We start from the raw sequence: 18,322 nt of genomic DNA on the forward strand, positions 1-18,322 counted from the left end.
GAATTCCCCAAGCACCCCTAGTGTATGTTGGCTTGTGGCCGTGTGCTAGTACCGGTGCTTTTCCCCCCTTAAAAAATGTTTAGGGGTACTCTCATTTTCCTGCTCATAATGAAATACTGCCCCTCAATGAAGCCAAACTTAGATTCACAAAATGTTTAGGGGTATGCGTAACCCTGCGCCCCCCCCCCCCCCCCCGGTGGGAAAAAAGCACTGGTTAGTATCCATACCCTTGCATGGAATGATTCTTTACTTTTCACTTTGCTGCATTTTAAATGAACTCATAACTGCCTTGTTTTAACTACTAGACAAAAGGAGATAGAAGGCCCTTGTGATATCTCTTAGCATTCAAACAGCCTGAAAAGGAATGAACTGGAAATGCTAAATCACTTCTTAATCAGTGTATAGTTTTACCACATGTTTCTTTTGATTCACTCGGGATTTGGGTCATAATTGAGAAAACATCCTGGCATGTTCTACTCTCGGCCAGTTGCTTTTGTGTGATCTTTCAGTCAACCTTCCAAAACTCTCTTTTTCCATTTAAGACTGAGGAAGCCTCTCCACCCTCACTGTGTGTGCATCTAGATGGTTGTAAAGTGAGTAATTTTTGCTTTGAGTTGTTTTTCCCCTCCTTTTTCAACTACAAGTGCCTGTGCATGTGCGCTCACCTCACAAACAAAACTACAAAAGGCAGGCGGGAAGGAGGAAGGGAGGGGGAGAGAGAAAGCCAACAGGTTGATCTGGATTACATCAACAGTCACACCCTCCTTACTTTATGAACATAGCAGAACAGGTGTTTGTAATTCATTAGCTAAACTGAGCTCAGCACAGACAGGAATTGAAATCTGCTCTGCTCCCTGGTGTGTGCTTCTTCTCTTTCTCAGTAGTACCTACTGCTTCATCCGGCCTCCTTGTAGCCGCAATGACTAGCCACTCGAGGGACTTCCGGAGCCGTAGCAACAGCAGCTCTTTCGCTTCGCCAGGAGGCTCTTTTAGCATGCGGAGAGAGCGTTCGTGCTCCCCTTCTTCAAGGTATGGGGCCTGCAGCAGCCCCACCATGGGGGTGAGCACCAGCAGGAACAACTTCAGCTCTTCGAGCCTCACCGGACACAGCCGCTGCTCTTACCCAAAGGTTTCGGTCAACAAACGGCTCCTGACTCCGCTACACCTGGATATAGATCCCTCCTTGCAGGAGATAAAGACCAAGGAGAAAGATGAGATCAGGACACTCAATAACCAATTCGCCGCCTTAATTGGAAAGGTAAGATTGGATACTATTATTTGAATGGGAAGGTAAGATGACACCTCTCTTTGTATTGACCAGTGTGCAAGACAGTGTGACAGAGCTGCTTTAGGTGGTTGATTCAGGTGGCTGCTTCATGTGGCAGCTTTAGGGTACCATTGTAGGGTACCACATATCACCTGTGTATGTTGCTGTTAATTGCTGTAATTTCAGTCCTCTGCTTCGGGTACCGGGACAGCTCTGGCGCAGTCCAAAGACTATCAGTATCTAATGCCACACAATATAACTTCCAAGATTTTATTTCTAGTCTTACTAGTCCAAAGCCAACAGCAGTTGTGAAGTACTGTCGTCCGTCCTCAGGTGTAATAGGTAGGGATAGCCTTGGTCTGTGTGTTTATGGGGGGTGGATGGTTGCCGTTTACAGGTTTTTTAATAAATGGAATAAGAACAAATAGGTTCTCCAGTTTAGGAGACTAAAAGCGTATAGCTTCAAAGGAATATAATTAGGTTTGCAATAATGGCTAGGCATCAACAAGAGCCCTGCTGGTTCAGGCCAAAGGTCCATCTAGTCTAGCATCTGTTTTCACAGCAGCCAATCAGAGGCCTGTGGGAGACCCATAAGCAGAACATGAGTGCAACAGTATCCTGCCTGCTTGTGATCCCTTGCAACAGGTATTCAGAGGCAGACTGCCTCTGATAGTGGAGGTAGAACATAGCCAACATAAGTAGCCACTGATAGCCTTTTTCTCCATGCCTTTGATTTCTTTATAATCCTCTTCCAAAGCTGTCAAAGTTGGTGGCCTTTGACACTTCATGTGGCAGTGGATTCCATTGTTTAGACTGTGCAAAAGTACTTCCTTTTGCCTGTGCTCCCACCATTGACCTTCACCAGATGATCCCCTGCTTCTAATGTTATGAGAGAGGGGTGATAGACTTCTCTCTATCCACTTCCGCCATAGCATGCATAATTTTTATGATAATGTGCCCCTTTACTTGCCTTTTCCCCGCCCCGCCCCCCAGAACTAAGGAAGGCCCAATCATCATAACCTTTCCTCATGGGGGGGGGGGTTGCTCCAGTCCCTCCATAGCCTTCAAAGTGGCCCACAATTTTTTAAAGAGCTACATAAACACACCCACAGTGGGATGGTACAGAAGAGGAAGCATGGGGTTGGGAGGGAATATTTGCAAACAGAACAAAAGGTCACAAACCTGCAGACACATGGGGAGAGTGGCTATGTCTAGTAACACTGCAGGCATTATGTAATACGTGACCAGAGTCACATGCACATTTAAAGCACATTTATACCATGGCTTCCATCAAAGAATCCCTAGAGCTGTGTTTTCCCCTTTAAATATATGTTTTGGATATGATTCATGTTGCACAGAGTAAAAAATCAGTCAGAGCGGAGATGAAATGTGATGCAACCACCATTTTCCTTAAAAGGAGATGACTAGGTGTTATGTGACGAATGATAACAACTGTCTATTAGTGCATTCAAAATAGTTGCATGAAAGGCCCCCAGGGTGACAAAAATGCACTTCTGAGGATCTCTGTTGAGCAGCTTCCCAGGGAATTATGGGAATTGTAGTTTCAGGAGAATTCTCACAGAGCTGCAGCAACTACATACCCTCCAATATGCAGCTATACAACTATGGGTTCTTGGGGAAGGTAATGTCTATTAAACAAGTTTTCAGTCAGCAGGATAGGTTCAGCTTCATAGTTTGTAGCTTCTCAGCTGCTCCATTAGCATCCGAACGATTTGAGGAGAAGAGCAAAGAGGACTCAAAAGTTGCCATTCAGTCACCCCTTCCTACCCTCTAACTAGCCCTTCATCCCTCACTGTTGCTACTGGAAATAAAAGAGGCATGAGGATAGAGGCATGAAGATATAAGATAATAGAATTCAGAATGTGGTGGGGTGCCATGTTCTCAAATGCTTTCCAAAGTTAAAAGTTCCAAACATGTAATAAACTAACAAATCCTAGAGAATATTCCTGATGTCCTAGTTTACTTCAGGGAGGGAGCATTCAAAAACTTGTCCCCTACATACCACCCTACTGTCTGAAGTGGATTTAAGAAAAGGTTTCATTCATTCATTCATTCATTCATCATGCTTTTCTGCAGCCTGTTCTAGGCACCTAACAAAATCGTCAGGACTATAATACAGTCAAACCTCGGGTTAAAGACGCTTCAGGTTAAATCTTTTCAGGTTGCGTCCCATGGTGACCCGGAAGTACCGGAAAGGGTTACTTCTGGGTTTCACCGCTCGCGCATGCGCAGACACTCAAAATGACGTCACGCGCATGTGCAGAAGTGGTGAATCGCGACCTGCGCACGCGCAGACGCGGGTTGCGTTCTGCTCATGTTGCGAACGGGGCTCCAGAATGGATCCCATTCGCAACCAGAGGTACCACTGTAATTATAATACTACAAACATGATACAAACAGCAGAAGCAGCAAATTAATAAAGTCCATGCACTAATAATGCCAAAAACTAAGGCAGTGGGGGAATAAAACCCATGAGCTCCCAAAAAACCATTGAGTCAAAACGCTTAATATTTCTTTATTGCATGTATATTCCATCTTTCCTCCAAGAAGCACAAGGGTGGCATACATAGGTCCCTCCCCCCTCACAACAGCCCTATGAGATAGGTTAGTCGAACAGCTGATAGCTGGCCCAAGGTCACCTTAGAAGCTTCATGGCTGAACGCAGAACCTGGCTTCCCAGGTTCTAGTACTTGAGAGTATGAAACAGCCATTATCTGATGCCAAAATATAGTAAGTACCTAGGAAAGGAGTTCCACAATATTGGTGCTATCAGCAAGAAGGCACCTTCTCTCTCTGTTAGCCATGATTTGCCTAATGCCAGAGGGCAACAGCATCTGGAACAGAAGGGCCTGTGAGAATCTTTGTTGAAGGGCAGCTTCATGGAGGCCAAGATGGTATTTCAGATACTCAAACCTATGCCATTTCAGGCTTTGAAGGCCCAAACCAGGACCTTAACTGGGGATGGAAATGAACTGGCAAGCGCAGAAGGTCTTTTGATGCGAACACCTCTATCTTCCAGCACATTCTGCTCAATGTGTACAATAGGTATAACACCTTACCTCTGATGACAGGAAGGTCCTTTGCCAGGCACCACATATAGCCTTATGAAGTTAGGCAAACACCAAGTGATCTTCCTTGGTACTTTCAGCAGGGAAGAGCACATGGATACTTTTCATAGATCACAGGAGACGTCCTTTAGATTTGACCAGAATGAAAGCCTTTAGAAGTTTGAAGAAGAAATGTTACTGCAGCAGCATACAATTATCTCCCCACCACCTCTCTCCTGTGGTATACTAAGACCTCATAGGGTAGGCAGAAGGTTGTTTTCAAAGTGAAACAGTTGAACTACCCAAGGCAGGTTCCTGCAAAGCCCTCATGTTCTGTAAACAGATGGTAATCTCCTCAAGGATTGCTTCACTGAAGTGTCTAATGTAGGCAGCAAGTGCCAATCTTAAAACCAAAAAATCACACACACACACACTGGCACCACTGTGATTTCATTTTAAGAGACACTGTTTATTCCTCAGTTATGTGAATACTACACCCAGTGTTTATGACATGCAAATGGATAAATGTGCAGGCATGTTCTCTGTTGTGTGAGTTACTGGAGACAAATGCAACTGAACTTTGATCTGGCTTTTTGACCATATATGGATTTTTAAACTCATTCCTGAAGAAACAGGAGGCACACTGGGAGCCAAAGTGATCGTCCTCAATGGTGTCAAATTGTGCTGGTCCTTGTTTGTTTGTGTTGTTTTTTTATAAGATATTTATTAAGGTTTTTTAAAGATTTGTATAACATAGAAAAAACAAAAAAAAAACAGAAAAAACAAAGATACATACATACAAAATACATACAAGTATAATTTCAATCCCTTATATTCATAAAACCTATTTTCCCGACCTCCTCATACCTCCCCTTTCTGTATTCTAATCTCTAATTAATTCAAATCAGCAAATCCCTCCCCTAATTTCTATTTAATTTTTGACCTTTCTTTTCTTATTTACCTAATCATTACAGCTGAAAACCACTTAATTTCTAAATCAACATCGTTCTAACATTCCATAATTTTACAATATTTCTTAAGATAGTCCTTAAATTTCTTCCAATCTTCTTCCGCCGTCTCTTTTCCCTGGTCTCGGATTCTGCCGGTCATTTCTGCCAGTCCCATATAGTCTATAACCTTCATCTGCCATTCTTCCACGGTGGGTAGATCTTCTGTCTTCCAATACTTCGCGATGAGTATTCTTGCTGCTGTCGTGGCATACATAAAAAAAGTTCTGTCTTTCTTTGACACCAACTGGCCGACCATGCCCAGGAGAAAGGCCTCTGGTTTCTTCAAAAAGGTATATTTAAATACCTTTTTCATTTCATTATAAATCATTTCCCAGAAAGCCTTAATCCTTGGGCACGTCCACCAGAGGTGAAAGAATGTCTCTTTACAGTCTCTTTACATTTCCAACACTTATTATCAGGCAAGTGGTAAATTTTTGCAAGCTTGACTGGAGTCATGTACCACCTATAAATCATTTTCATAATATTTTCTTTTAAGGCATTACATGCCGTGAATTTAATACCGGTGGTCCACAACCGTTCCCAGTCCTCAAACATAATGTTATGACCAATATCTTGTGCCCAATTGATCATAGCTGATTTAACTAATTCATCCTGTGTATTCCATTCCAGCAGCAAGTTATACATTTTAGACACAAATTGTGCTAGTCCTTGGTTCCATGGAGATGTATCTGGTTTTACTCCATGAAAAAAGAACAATGGTTGACAGCTGTCCTTGAAAGGCAGCTTGCCCACCACTGCAGATCTGTCCCTGGAATATAAAGCTACAAGGGAGGGTGCTGGGAATGCTTTAGGGTACAATCACAGCTCATCAGGGGCAGGTCTGGACACCAGCCTGCATGTACAACCCTCACCAGAATCCTCTGCAACACACATTGTTTTTGTGGGTCTGGAAGTCAAAGCACATGTTAATAAGGACTGCAAGGCAGCTGCCAATCAAAGTCTTTCCTCCCGGGCCTCTCTACTACAACTTTCGTTAACCTGGTGCCCTCCAGATGTTTTGGACTAAGGCTGATGGGAGTTGTAACCCAAAATTTCTGGAGGAAACCATGCTGGAAAAGGGTGATCGGCTGTAATCTTTAGAAAATGCATAACACAATAGATGATGCTCAGAGTTTCTCTGCCACAGCATCCCTTCATCAGTTGCTGCCTTTTTTGCAGGGGGGGGGGGGGCGTGGATAGGAAAACTGAGCATGACACCATCGAGTCAGGCTTCTTCTTTAAATGTTACAGGCAGTGTAAGAGGAAAGAGATGTGTAGCTGTAGCTCTCACTGGCAGAAGATGCACATTCTTCCTAACATGTAGTTTGGGGTCCTTAAATTCAGATTGTAGCAGCTCCTTCCCTGGAGGCCACTTCCTATAATCATTTCTTGCACACAAGTCCTCACATGGAGAACAGATACAAATCAGCTGAACCAGCCAATCACTGATTTAGTGGACAGCTATTTCTATGATATTATTAGGAGACGCGGGTGGCGCTGTGGGTAAAAGCCTCAGTGCCTAGGGCTTGCCGATCGAAAGGTCGGCGGTTCGAATCCCCGCAGCGGGGTGCGCTCCCGTTGTTTGGTCCCAGTGCCTGCCAACCTAGCAGTTCGAAAGCACCCCCGGGTGCAAGTAGATAAATAGGGACCGCTTACTAGCGGGAAGGTAAACGGTGTTTCCGTGTGCGGCTCTTGCTCGCCAGAGCAGCGATGTCATGCTGGCCATGTGACCCGGAAGTGTCTCCGGCCAGCGCTGGCCCCCGGCCTCTTGAGTGAGATGGGCGCACAACCCTAGAGTCTGTCAAGACTGGCCCGTACGGGCAGGGGTACCTTTACCTTTACCTTTACTATTTCTATGATTGGAGAAGTCACCCTGCCCACTTTCCACCTCTTGTGATCAAGATTTGTGTGCTATATCTGAGATCAGCCAGTTCATACGTCTTTACGCAAAAGTGCCTGGCTGGAATTCTTTAAGTTTCGGGAAGTGGGAGGGATGAGCCCTGGGTTATTTTGACAAGCCAGTCTTTCTCAATCTCTGTTCGCCTTGTATAAAATCAGTATGCCTGCCACCAGGAGTTGTTGTAGGAGATAAAAGAATTGTAACGCATTTTGCACATTAAAATTACCATAGAAACTATTCAGTCTAATACTGCCCCCCCCACCACCAAATGGGCATGATACAAATGACTTTGTAATCCAACGCTCAGCACTGCTGCACCAGCAAAACAGTACATGATGCCCTTCAGCTACATTGCAGTATCACAGTGCTAGGCAGAATCGCTTTGGGGTTGGCACCTAAGCCCAGTCTCAGCATGTCAGTGTTGAAAAAATTCTCCTGTCTCCAGTGTGGCATCAAGCAACTTCACTTCTGCAGCCGTAATAGGGCTGGGCACTAGCTATGCTATGAGATAGTCCAGCTTCATAGAAAAGAAATGGTTGGTGAAATTCTGCCAGCCTTATGTAACAGTAGCAGGGTTATAAGTATAGAGGCAAATTTTCAAATAATTACTTACATTTCAGAGAAAGTAAGCCGATTGTGTTGTTGTTTAGTCGTTTAGTCACGTCTGACTCTTCGTGACCTCATGGACCAGAGCACGCCAGGCACTCCTGTCTTCCACTGCCTCCCGCAGTTTGGTCAAACTCATGCTGGTAGCTTCGAGAACACTATCCAACCATCTCATCCTCTGCCGTCCCCTTCTCCTTGTGCCCTCCATCTTTCCCAACATCAGGGTCTTTTCTAGGGAGTCTTCTCTTCTCATGAGGTGGCCAAAGTATTGGAGTCCCAGCTGCACGATCTGTCCTTCCAGTGAGCACTCAGGACTGATTTCCTTCAGAATGGATAGGTTTGATCTTCTTGCAGTCTATGGGACTCTCAAGAGTCTCCTCCAGCACCATAATTCAAAAGCATCAATTCTTCAGCCTTCTTTATGGTCCAGCTCTCACTTCCATACATCAGTACTGGGGAAAACAAATCAGTTGTTCCATATCTAGTTCTAACTGTAGCTTCTTGTCCCACATAGAGATTTCTCAGGAGACAGATGAGGTGATCAGGCACTCCCATTTCTTTAAGAACTTGCCATAGTTTGCTGTGGTCGACACAGTCAAAGGCTTTTGCATAGTCAATGAAGCAGAAGTAGATGTCTTTCTGGAACTCTCTAGCTTTCTCCATAATCCAGTGCATGTTTGCAATTTGGTCTCTGGTTCTTCTGCCTCTTCTAAATCCAGCTTGCACTTCTGGGAGTTCTCGGTCCACATACTGCTTGAGCCTTCCTTGTAGAATTTTAAGTATAACCTTGCTAGCGTGTGAAATGAGTGCAATTGTGCGGTAGTTGGAGCATTCCAGCTAAATCTCCCCAAATAAATTCTCCCCTTAATTTCCTTTTCCAGATTACCCAAATCTCCTTTGATTAATTAAAATCCCAGTTACTTCCCCGCTCTGCTCCAAAATCACTTTCCCTTTTACTTTGTACCCCTATTCATTGTCAGTCATCTCACTGTTATCCCTTCTGCTGCTTTAAAAATTGAATTAAGAAGAAATAGGTTGCATGATTCCTTTCAGGTGGAGGGAGGAATGGTCCTATGAGGCAAGTTGGCTGGTGGGTGTCTGTCTATCTTTTTAAACTTAATTAAGCAAAAGGACGGGGTGCGCTCCCGTCGTTCGGTCCCAGCGCCTGCCAACCTAGCAGTTCGAAAGCACCCCCGGGTGCAAGTAGATAAATAGGGACCGCTTACCAGCAGGAAGGTAAACGATGTTCTGTGTGCTGCGCTGGCTTGCCAGATGCAGCTTGTCACGCTGGCCACGTGACCCGGAAGTGTCTGCGGACAGCACTGGCTCCTGGCCTCTAGAGTGAGATGAGCGCACAACCCTAGAGTCTGGCAAGACTGGCCCGTACGGGCAGGGGTACCTTTGCCTTTTAAGCAAAAGGAAAGCCTTCAGCCAGGGACCAGCTTACCATTAGACAGAGTGAGGGAGCTGCCTCAGGTAGCAGGTGCTGGAGAACAGGGAGCACCAGGGAGCTGCTGGAGACCAGAGACATGTAGGTCAAGTAGTCTGTAAGATAAGCTGCTGCTCTCAGGAACAGACTGCCCTGCCCAGTTGCCAGTGTTGAAATGGGATTCAGGTGGTAGCCCTATAGGTTTTTGTATGTGGAGCAGAGAGTGTGGGGGCTTCTTGTTCTTTGCCAAGAGCATCAAAATGTATTGGGCAGCATTGCCACTATCAGCTTGCCACCGCACTGCGTGAATTGTCACAGAATTGTAGAGTTGGAAGAAGACCCCGAGGGTCATCTTGTCCAACCCCCTGAAATGCAGGATTCTCAACTAAAGCATCCATGACAGATGGCCACCCAACCTCTGCCTAAGAACCTCCAATGAAAGAGAGCCCAGCACCTTCTGAGGCAGTCCCTTCCACTGTCTAGCAGCTCTTACTAACAGAAAATTCTTTCTTTCAGATTGTAACCTCAAAGGTGGAATCTCCTTTCTGATTGAAACCTCAAACGCTCCCAAGAAGCAATGCTGCTTCCTTTTCCGTCCCTTGACCCTGGAAATGAAACTGAAATGGGGTTGTTTCCCACCCAGGGCACTTTGAGGATTCATTTGTGGCTTGTCTTTAAATTAAGGTGACCACTTATCTTCTCACCTTTCCTTCTCACCTTTTTCCAGTATTGGCCACATGGAAAGAGGGCATCTCCCTGGGCACCCCTTGAAATACAGGGCTGTCTGGTATGAAAAGAGACTGCTTGGCCATACTGGATGGCAGCACTCAAAGCATCCTTCTCTGAAGCGCTGGAGAGCCTTGTAGATCGACTACCAGCAGGCTAGACAGACCAGCAGCCTGAGTCATACAAGGCAGCTATGTGTATTCAGAGAAGCATTTGGGGAGAGTTTTTCATGCCAGAATCAGGCATATATTAAGGCTGTCAAACCCAAAGCATAACAGATCAGTGATGCATCAAGTTTGGGCAAGGGTTAGAATGTCACACTGCCTAAGTAAGGGCATGTCACTGCTCAATCATCACAGAATGCACTACTCTTTGGCTAGAAACTCAGAAAATCTGAATTTTATCTTCTATAAATCAGCTAGCTGTATGATAATGATCATAGACTGGATTCACAAAGCAGAGATTAATTAACTCTGGAGGTGTCTCCTTTTTCTTTCTCTTGGTCTATATGCGTTCTCCATTTCCTTCCAAGTTTGTGTCTCTCTTTAACTGGAGCTGTTTTTGAACTTGTGCTCCTTTTATGCCTGTACGAGAGATTGCTCAATAGGACAACCATCTTCTTTGGAGCCTCTAGGTGCTGTATAATAATGCTATCAGACATCTCTCCTTGGTTGTTCATTGGCAGTTCCAAACAAACATTGGAAGCAGGAACCAGTGGTGGTAATTAAGTAAGGAAGAGGTTGCCAAAAGAGGGGGTGAATTCTCCATCATGTGCAATCTTTGGATAAAGAGAAGCAGATGCTCTTTAGAAAGATAATACTCTCTAAACACAGGTTGACAGGCTTGTTATCACAGCAGCTTGAGCTAAAGCCAATAATCAAGAAATGTGGACATGAAGGGGCTGCCGTTTTCCTTCTTGACTCATTGCAAACTTGTTCAAATCTTCTGTTGAACTCAATGCAAGAACTGCCAGTGGGTTGTTATTTATAGAGGCTTGTTTAATACATTTTTATTGTTTGCTGTGTAGCAATATGTTCACAAATTAGGGGCTTCGTTTTCTCCCTGGAGAAGAAAGGGGGAAACTAGATGGAGGATGTTTGATGAAGTAGAACTGCAACTCTTTGAGGAGACCCAGTAAATGGATTTTGATTTAGCTATGCACAGTCATGGCTACCTAAGCCCATGTCACCTCTGCTGATTTCCTTGCACTTCAGTTTGTGGTGTCACGTCACTGATACAGATGGGGAGAAAATAGTTTGAGTTTGCATGTGAGTCCACCTAATTGAAACTTCCTGAACTGAAATAAAGCAATCCTTCGAATTCTCACTTTTCTGAATTTTATGACTTAGTTCTCCAACTGAGAAATGTATACATTTTTCCTGGATCAGGTGAAAAGGTGTATACAGAAATGCATTATATTGGGGAAAATTGCATGCAAAAATGTGTATATTAGAAGAAATGTACTCTAAAACACTGGTGAATTTTCACGAGGATCTTTCATTTTAAAAACTTTCAAACTGATGTGGAAATGTGGGGAACTGAACTGAAGACTGGATTCACGAGAAACCGAGATAAACCAACATTGACATATCCACCCACTGCTAGTCACTGATCTGTGCTGAAAATATCCTGGATTCTGCTTATCTAATGCTACCGGTGAATCCCATTTAGGTTGTTTTGCAGTGGTGGGTTTCAAAATCTGAACCCAGACTAAGTAATACTGTAGACTGAAGCAGCTGTAAGACGTTGGTGTGGGATTACTGAAAACTGCAGATGTGTGGCAGTGGTAAGAAAACTTGCACAGCTGGAATGAAATTGTGCCCCCACCCCCAAGCACAGTGAATCTGGAAGAGAGGCGTCTTATTTCGATAAGATAAGATGCAGAAAGTGAAACTCCTGCTGTACCTTATCTTATACACACAAGAGATAAACATCCTTACCTCTCCACCAAGCCCTTTGCTCAGAGGTTTGGAGAAGGAAGAAGCAGCAAGTGTTCCTCAGCCTCATGCCATTTCCTTATCTCATCCAAACTTGGATGTAAGACTCTTCTTCCTGCTCAAGTTTTGAGCAAGTACAGAGGGAAGGCTAAGTTGCCCTTCCCTTACAATGCAATTGGGAGAAAGGAAAAAACAGTAAGACAAACACCTGTATCGTTTTCTTCCCTTCAACAAACAGTCTTTGGGTGGCTGCTGGGTGTTGTTCCTCCTCACCAGAGACCAAGGGGCACTCGCTTCTGGTACTCTGGCCAGTGAAATTGTGGGTGCCTGTCCATAACTTCTTCTTTGACATGCACAAGTTGATATTGGTTCATGGCTTTTAGATTCTCTAGCCCAACCAACAATTATGGGTTGCATCTAACTGTAATTCTATAAATACGGGAGCACAGGAAACTGGTCCATCAAACTCAGTATTGTCTACACTGACTGGCAGTGCCTCTCCAGGATTTCAGAAAGGGTTCTCTCCCAGCCTCACCTGGAGATGATGGGGATTGATCCTGAACCTTCTGCTTGCAAAGCAGATGCTCTACCTTTTCAGAGCTGACCCATTTTAACAAATGGGCCTAAGTAAGCCATGCTTGTTAATTTCAGTAGGTCTATTCTATACAGGATGAACACTGGATACAATCTTATGTAATTTGCATTGCAGAGCCAATTGTGATAACCCAATGAATCACTAGGAAGCATGGATCTTTTTTCTTTTGAATAATTTTTATTAATTTTTAACATATAAATTATAACACATACCACAAAACTTCACATCTTATACAATCTATTTTTGGACTTCCATCAGCACCTCTGATGATCCACCATTCTTATCACTTCTTCTGCATTTCTTAAATTCATATTGCCTTTAAATATCTTAGCTAACCACCCTCCCCTTTATCTGTTTTTGCAATAATTCAAATAATTCACCTCACAAAACTTCTTGCAAACCTACAAACGTAATCTGATCATCACAATTACTTTTCAAATAGTCCGTAAATTTACTCCAGTCTTCTGTGAATCTCTGCTCCCGCAGATTTTGAATTCTTTCTGTTAATTTATCTAATTCTGCATAGTCCATCAATTTCATCCTCCATTCTTCTTTCGTCGGTAATTATTCTAGCTTCCATTTTTGTGCCAATAATATTCTTGCTGCCGTCGTTGCATATGAAAACAGCTTAAAATCTTTTCTATTTACATCACTTCCTACAATGCCCAGTAGAAATGCTTCTGGTTTCTTTATAAATGTATATTTCAACATTTTTTTCATCTCATTATATATCATTTCCCAGAAGTTTTTCACCTAGGAAGCATGGATCTAATGTTTACTTTGTACTCTTGAAAAGTTGAGTTTCAGATGAGGTTCAAAGGCTGAGAAGGTTGGTTTTTTTTCCTGTCCATGAACTATCCATTATTTTGTATTTCAGGATTCAGATTATTATCATTGTGCACTTTGGAAGGGCTTAGGACACCTATTTGTGGTGTGGCAGTCACGTAAAAGCTCATTGTAGGTTGTCTACAGTCACCTATAATACCCTGTTGTACAGTGAGGCATGTTTTACTATACCATCAAGGTTACCACACATTTCAGCTTGGTTGCAAGGTACAGTAAAGTTCAGGTGGCTGTGTGGCCAGAGGCCAGAAGTGACTGGCTCTCTCACACAAATTATCAGCTGGATTGATCTCTGGTCTCTCCTCCTTTCTTGTTCCTTTCCATTCTCTACAGTTCTAGAATGAGATGAGTATTTTAAAAAAACAGACAAGAGAAAGGGCTTTTGCTCTTGGCATAGTTCTCATACCTGTGGAGGAAAGTGTACCTACACCTTCAAACGATATCAATCCAGAAACTTGCCCAGAGGCTTCTGGTACCACCCTCTTGGGTAAGATGCTCGCTACATCTTTTGAAACGAAACCTCAGTGATGGAGGCTTTGGCAGTTCTTGGCTGCAGGATTTGTGTGGAGAGAGCTGCACTACGGAAGGAGAAGCCGTTAATTAGTGCTTTTGAAAAATCTGAAAAATGCTTTAAAGTTTCTTGGAAGTGCTTCATGAAACACGAAGCCAAGCTGCTTTTATCTTTAAAGAGTATTTGATGCAGATATTGAAGAGACTTTTGAGGCAAGTAACACTGTACCGAAACAGACAAATGGCCCTGGAAACATTCGCAGTGTGGTGTGCTAGGCAGAGATCTAAGTAAATAAACAAATGTTAATCAGTCTGAGTGTTCCTTATCTTGAATATTGTCAGGTATGGGAGGGAGGGAGGGAGGGAGGTATCAGATCCTTGAGGCCATGGAAGTGCTGAAAGTGATTGGATTTGTAAGGGATTGGAGAGTGGAAAGCACATCTTGCAGTTCCTAAGCAACTCTGAAAGCCGCTGTCTTCATTTCTCCTCATCTCTGCACCCCCAAAAGGGTTTCAAACAGATGGCTTTGCATTCAAGGGCAACTACAGAAAGTACGAAGGCACACGGTGGCAGCACATATAGCTCTATTTGCAGGTTAGGGTCATGCCTCCATTTTGTGTGATGGGTGAACCATACCAAGATTGGGGCAAATAAAACAAAAAAAATGAAAATATCATGCCATTCTATAATGGACGTACCGTATTTTTTGCTCTATAAGACTTACTTTTTCCCTCCTTAAAAGTAAGGGGAAATGTGTGTGTGTCTTATGGAGCGAATGCAGGCTGCACAGCTATCCCAGAATAGCAAGAGGGATTGCTGCTTTCACTGCGCAGCGATCCCTCTTGCTGTTCTGGCTTCTGAGATTCAGAATTTTTTTCTTCTTGTTTTCCTCCTCCAAAAACTAGGTGCGTTTGGTCTGGTGCGTCTTATAGAGCGAAAAATACGGTACATTACGTGTACACAGTAGGGGGTTTTCTAGAAAGGTGCCACAGTTTGTTTGTTTTTTAAATAAATATTTTTATTATATTAAGTTATGTTATGTGCCACAGTTTTTAACAACAACAGCAACCCCCAAAATGTGTTGATACTGTGTAACCTTGAGTATCCCCTGAAAAGAAAAGAAAAAAACACTGCCTGTACAGTACAATGCAATATACTTAAATGAAATAGTTACGTTACAGGTAGGAGACTATTTGGTCCTGGATGGGATCCAAAAGTTTACACATAAACAAACCCACACAATAAAAGGGTGTTAATTTCAGATGTCTTTATATGTTCGTTATTGATATAATTTGGGGTAATGGTTTTGCACTGTGCAACAAAACTTAGGTGTAATGTGGGTTGGTGGGGTTGCTGTTGCTGCTTTTACCAAAAGGCTGGATAAGAATTTTGAGGACTTATTTTGGATATAGTAACTCCTGTATTAGTGATGAAAGGTAGACAAGAGGATCACCATAGTCTAATCTTTCCATTTATTGACAACCTCACAGGTCCAGAGCCTAGAACAGCACAACCAAGTCCTTCTCACGAGATGGAACTTTTTGAAAGAACAAGACAACTCCCTTTCTGAGTTGGATATCAAACTCCTCTACGACCAGTACATGAATAGGCTGAACCTAGAGGTTCGGTCAATTGATGCGGAAAAAGAACAACTGGATTCAGAACTTGATGAAGTGTTGGATGCCATGGACGCCTTCCGTAGCAAGTAAGTCTTCTCTTCTTTTTCTGGTATCAGGAACTTGTGGCCCTCCAGATATTGCTGGACTACAACTCCCACCATCCCTATCCATGGGCCATGATCAGGTTCCCCACTCCTGTTCTAGGTCTTTCACATGTTTGGTGGCCATATTTATAAAGCATTTATTTCCTTCTTGTCTCTTAATTCATATCTTTCTGCATATTCTGTGCACCCCTCAAAGATTACACCTTCATACTTCACATCTGTATCCACTACAGAGATAGTCCTGTATTGAGATGAGATGTCATAAGAGAGAGAGAGAGAGAGAGAGAGAGAGAGAGAGAGAGAGAGAGATTTTTCTAGAGGGCTTGTAAAATGAAATATAACCATTCTGTCCTGTGCTCGAGAGGCAAGAATTCTCCAACAGACCTTTGGTTGACATACAGAAGACTGATTCCACCACTGCCCCTAATACATATTTTTATTATCTAAAGTAAAAACCATGCACTTGCATGGTTGCACAACATAGGAGTTGAGGAGAAAATGTGGTGAGAGTTCAGCAACGCCAGTGTTGTTGAAGCACTGCAAAAGACTTCTTCTGCTTCTTCTTCTTCTTCTTCTTCTTCTTCTTCTTCTTCTTCTTCTTCTTCACTTCGCCTTAACAGTGAGTCCGTAAGTGACTGTGGAGGCCAATTCTGGATCCACATGTTTTTCCACAGTGGGGACATAGGTTTCCAGACTGGTGTTCATCATGGTGAGGGTTTGCCAAATGTGCCTTCCTCTTAGCACATTTCTCCCTTTCCTCCTGAGTTTGAGCGTCTTCAAAGTCCATGACACCTTTGGTAAAGGCTGTTCTCCAGTTGGAGCACTCGCAGGCCAGTGTTTCCCAATTGTTGGTGTTTATACTACATTTTAAAAGATTTGTCTTAAACCTCTTTTGTTGACCACCAGCATTACGCTTTACATTTTTAAGTTCAGAATAGAGCAGTTGCTTTGGAAGACGATAATTGGGCATCCAAACAACATGACCAATCCAACACAGTTGATGTTGAAGAATCATTGCTTCGACACTGGTGATCTTTGCTTCTTCCAGTACACTGGCATTAGTTTGCCTGTCATCCCAAGTGATATGTAAACAATTCTGGAGACACCATTGATGGAATCTTTTGAGGAGCTGGAGATGGTGTTTATAAGTGGTCCATGTTTCACAAGCATACAGTAAGGTTGGTAGTACAATAGCTTTGTAAATACGGCATAGTAGGGTCCTGGCACAACAGCAATGGCCACAAACTCATTGCGCCAGCTGGGCACTGAATATCAGATTGCCAATGCATGAAGAGATTTGTTCTCTTTTGAGAAACAAATAAAACCCCTAATTTTAGACTTGGTTTTGTGAACCGTATTTTAATGTCCTGTTCCAATTGTTGGCTTGATTGCTAGATAATGCATGTTGGCTGAATGTGCAAAGTTCAGCCAAATGGAAAGGAAACGTGAGAAGCAAAGGGAGCTTAATGTGTAACTAATTATGTGTAAATGTAGTCTACTTACCCTTCAGTCTCACTCCTCCTACAACATTCAGCTATTCTTTCTCTCTGTTCCTTCCTGGAGTCTGCACTCTTCTAATACCAGCCTGATATTAGTACTTGTATTTCCTGCCTAAATTCCTTTTCCTTGGCAGCTTCCTGATTCTAGGACTCCCCACCCAACAGTCAGTTTTTCCTCTTCTATTAGTATATTCACAAGTGACTTAAGGATGCACTTATTTGGTCAGTCATTGTTTTACTTTCATTTCATTTCCCTCCTTATCTTGTCCTGTTATAATTAGATTATAAGGCTTCAGGCAGGGTTTGAGACAGATAGATAGATGGTAGATGATTAGATAGATCAGTGTTTCCCAACCTTTTTTGGGCAAAGGCACACTTCTTTCATGAAAAAAATCTCGAGGCACACCACCATTAGAAAATGTTAAAAAATTTAACTCTGTGCCTATATTGACTATATAAAAAGTACAGTGGTGCCTCGCAAGACGAAATTAATTCGTTCCGCAAGTCTCTTCGTCTTGCGAGTTTTTCGTCTTGCGATGCACGGTTTCCCATAGGAATGCATTGAAAATCAATTAATGCGTTCCTAGGGAAACCGCCTTCAGACCAGGTCCGGGGACAGTCTGTCCCCCGACCTCTTCTGAAGGCTGGGGGGGGGGGGGACAAGGGCTTTTCTTCCCACTGCCAGCCTTCAGAAGGCTGTTCTGAAGGCTGGCGGTGGGAAGAAAAGCCCTTCTTCCCACCTCCCGCCCCGCAAGCTCCGGGGACAGGAGGGCTTTGCTGCCAACCGCCAGCATTTTAAAAGCCCCTGCTGTCCCGGGGCAATTTTAAAATGCTGGCGGGCGGGAGCGAAGTCTCCGCTGCCCCGAGGAGATTTTAAAATGCTGGGGGTCGGCAGCGAACGCTTCGCTCCCGCCCGCCAGCATTTTAAGATCGCCCGGGGCAGCGGAGAAGTCTCCGCTGTCCCGGGAAGGCAGGCGGGGGGAGCAAAGCCTTTTGCCCCCGCCTGCCTTCAGAAGAGGTCCAGGACCTCGTTCCGATGCCCGGCGGCGGGGTGCGAGGTTCCCGCCCCACCGCCCCGCTTCGGAGCAGCGTTCCGAAGCGGGGCGGCTGGGTCAGGTGTTCCCGCCCCCCCGCCTCACTTCGGAGCACCGGGAGAAGCGATCTCCCCGCAGCCCCTTGCTTCAAAAGAGGTCCGGGGGCAGCGGGGAA

General features: G+C 43.9%; 1 protein-coding gene across 1 annotated transcript in view; it reads left to right on the forward strand.

Annotated features, from left to right (window-relative positions):
• Positions 1–799: 799 nt before the first annotated feature.
• Positions 800–18,322, forward strand: part of LOC114593011 (uncharacterized) — a 50,505-nt gene continuing 32,982 nt past the window's right edge. Inside the window, exons 1-2 of the mRNA XM_028721473.2 lie at positions 800–1,258; positions 15,382–15,596. Coding sequence (XP_028577306.2) covers positions 920–1,258; positions 15,382–15,596 — 554 coding nt within the window. The 5' untranslated portion in view covers positions 800–919. The remainder of the gene's footprint in view (positions 1,259–15,381; positions 15,597–18,322) is intronic.

The sequence above is a fragment of the Podarcis muralis genome, chromosome 2, assembly GCF_964188315.1.
Source record: "Podarcis muralis chromosome 2, rPodMur119.hap1.1, whole genome shotgun sequence".
NCBI classification, from domain to species: domain Eukaryota; kingdom Metazoa; phylum Chordata; class Lepidosauria; order Squamata; family Lacertidae; genus Podarcis; species Podarcis muralis.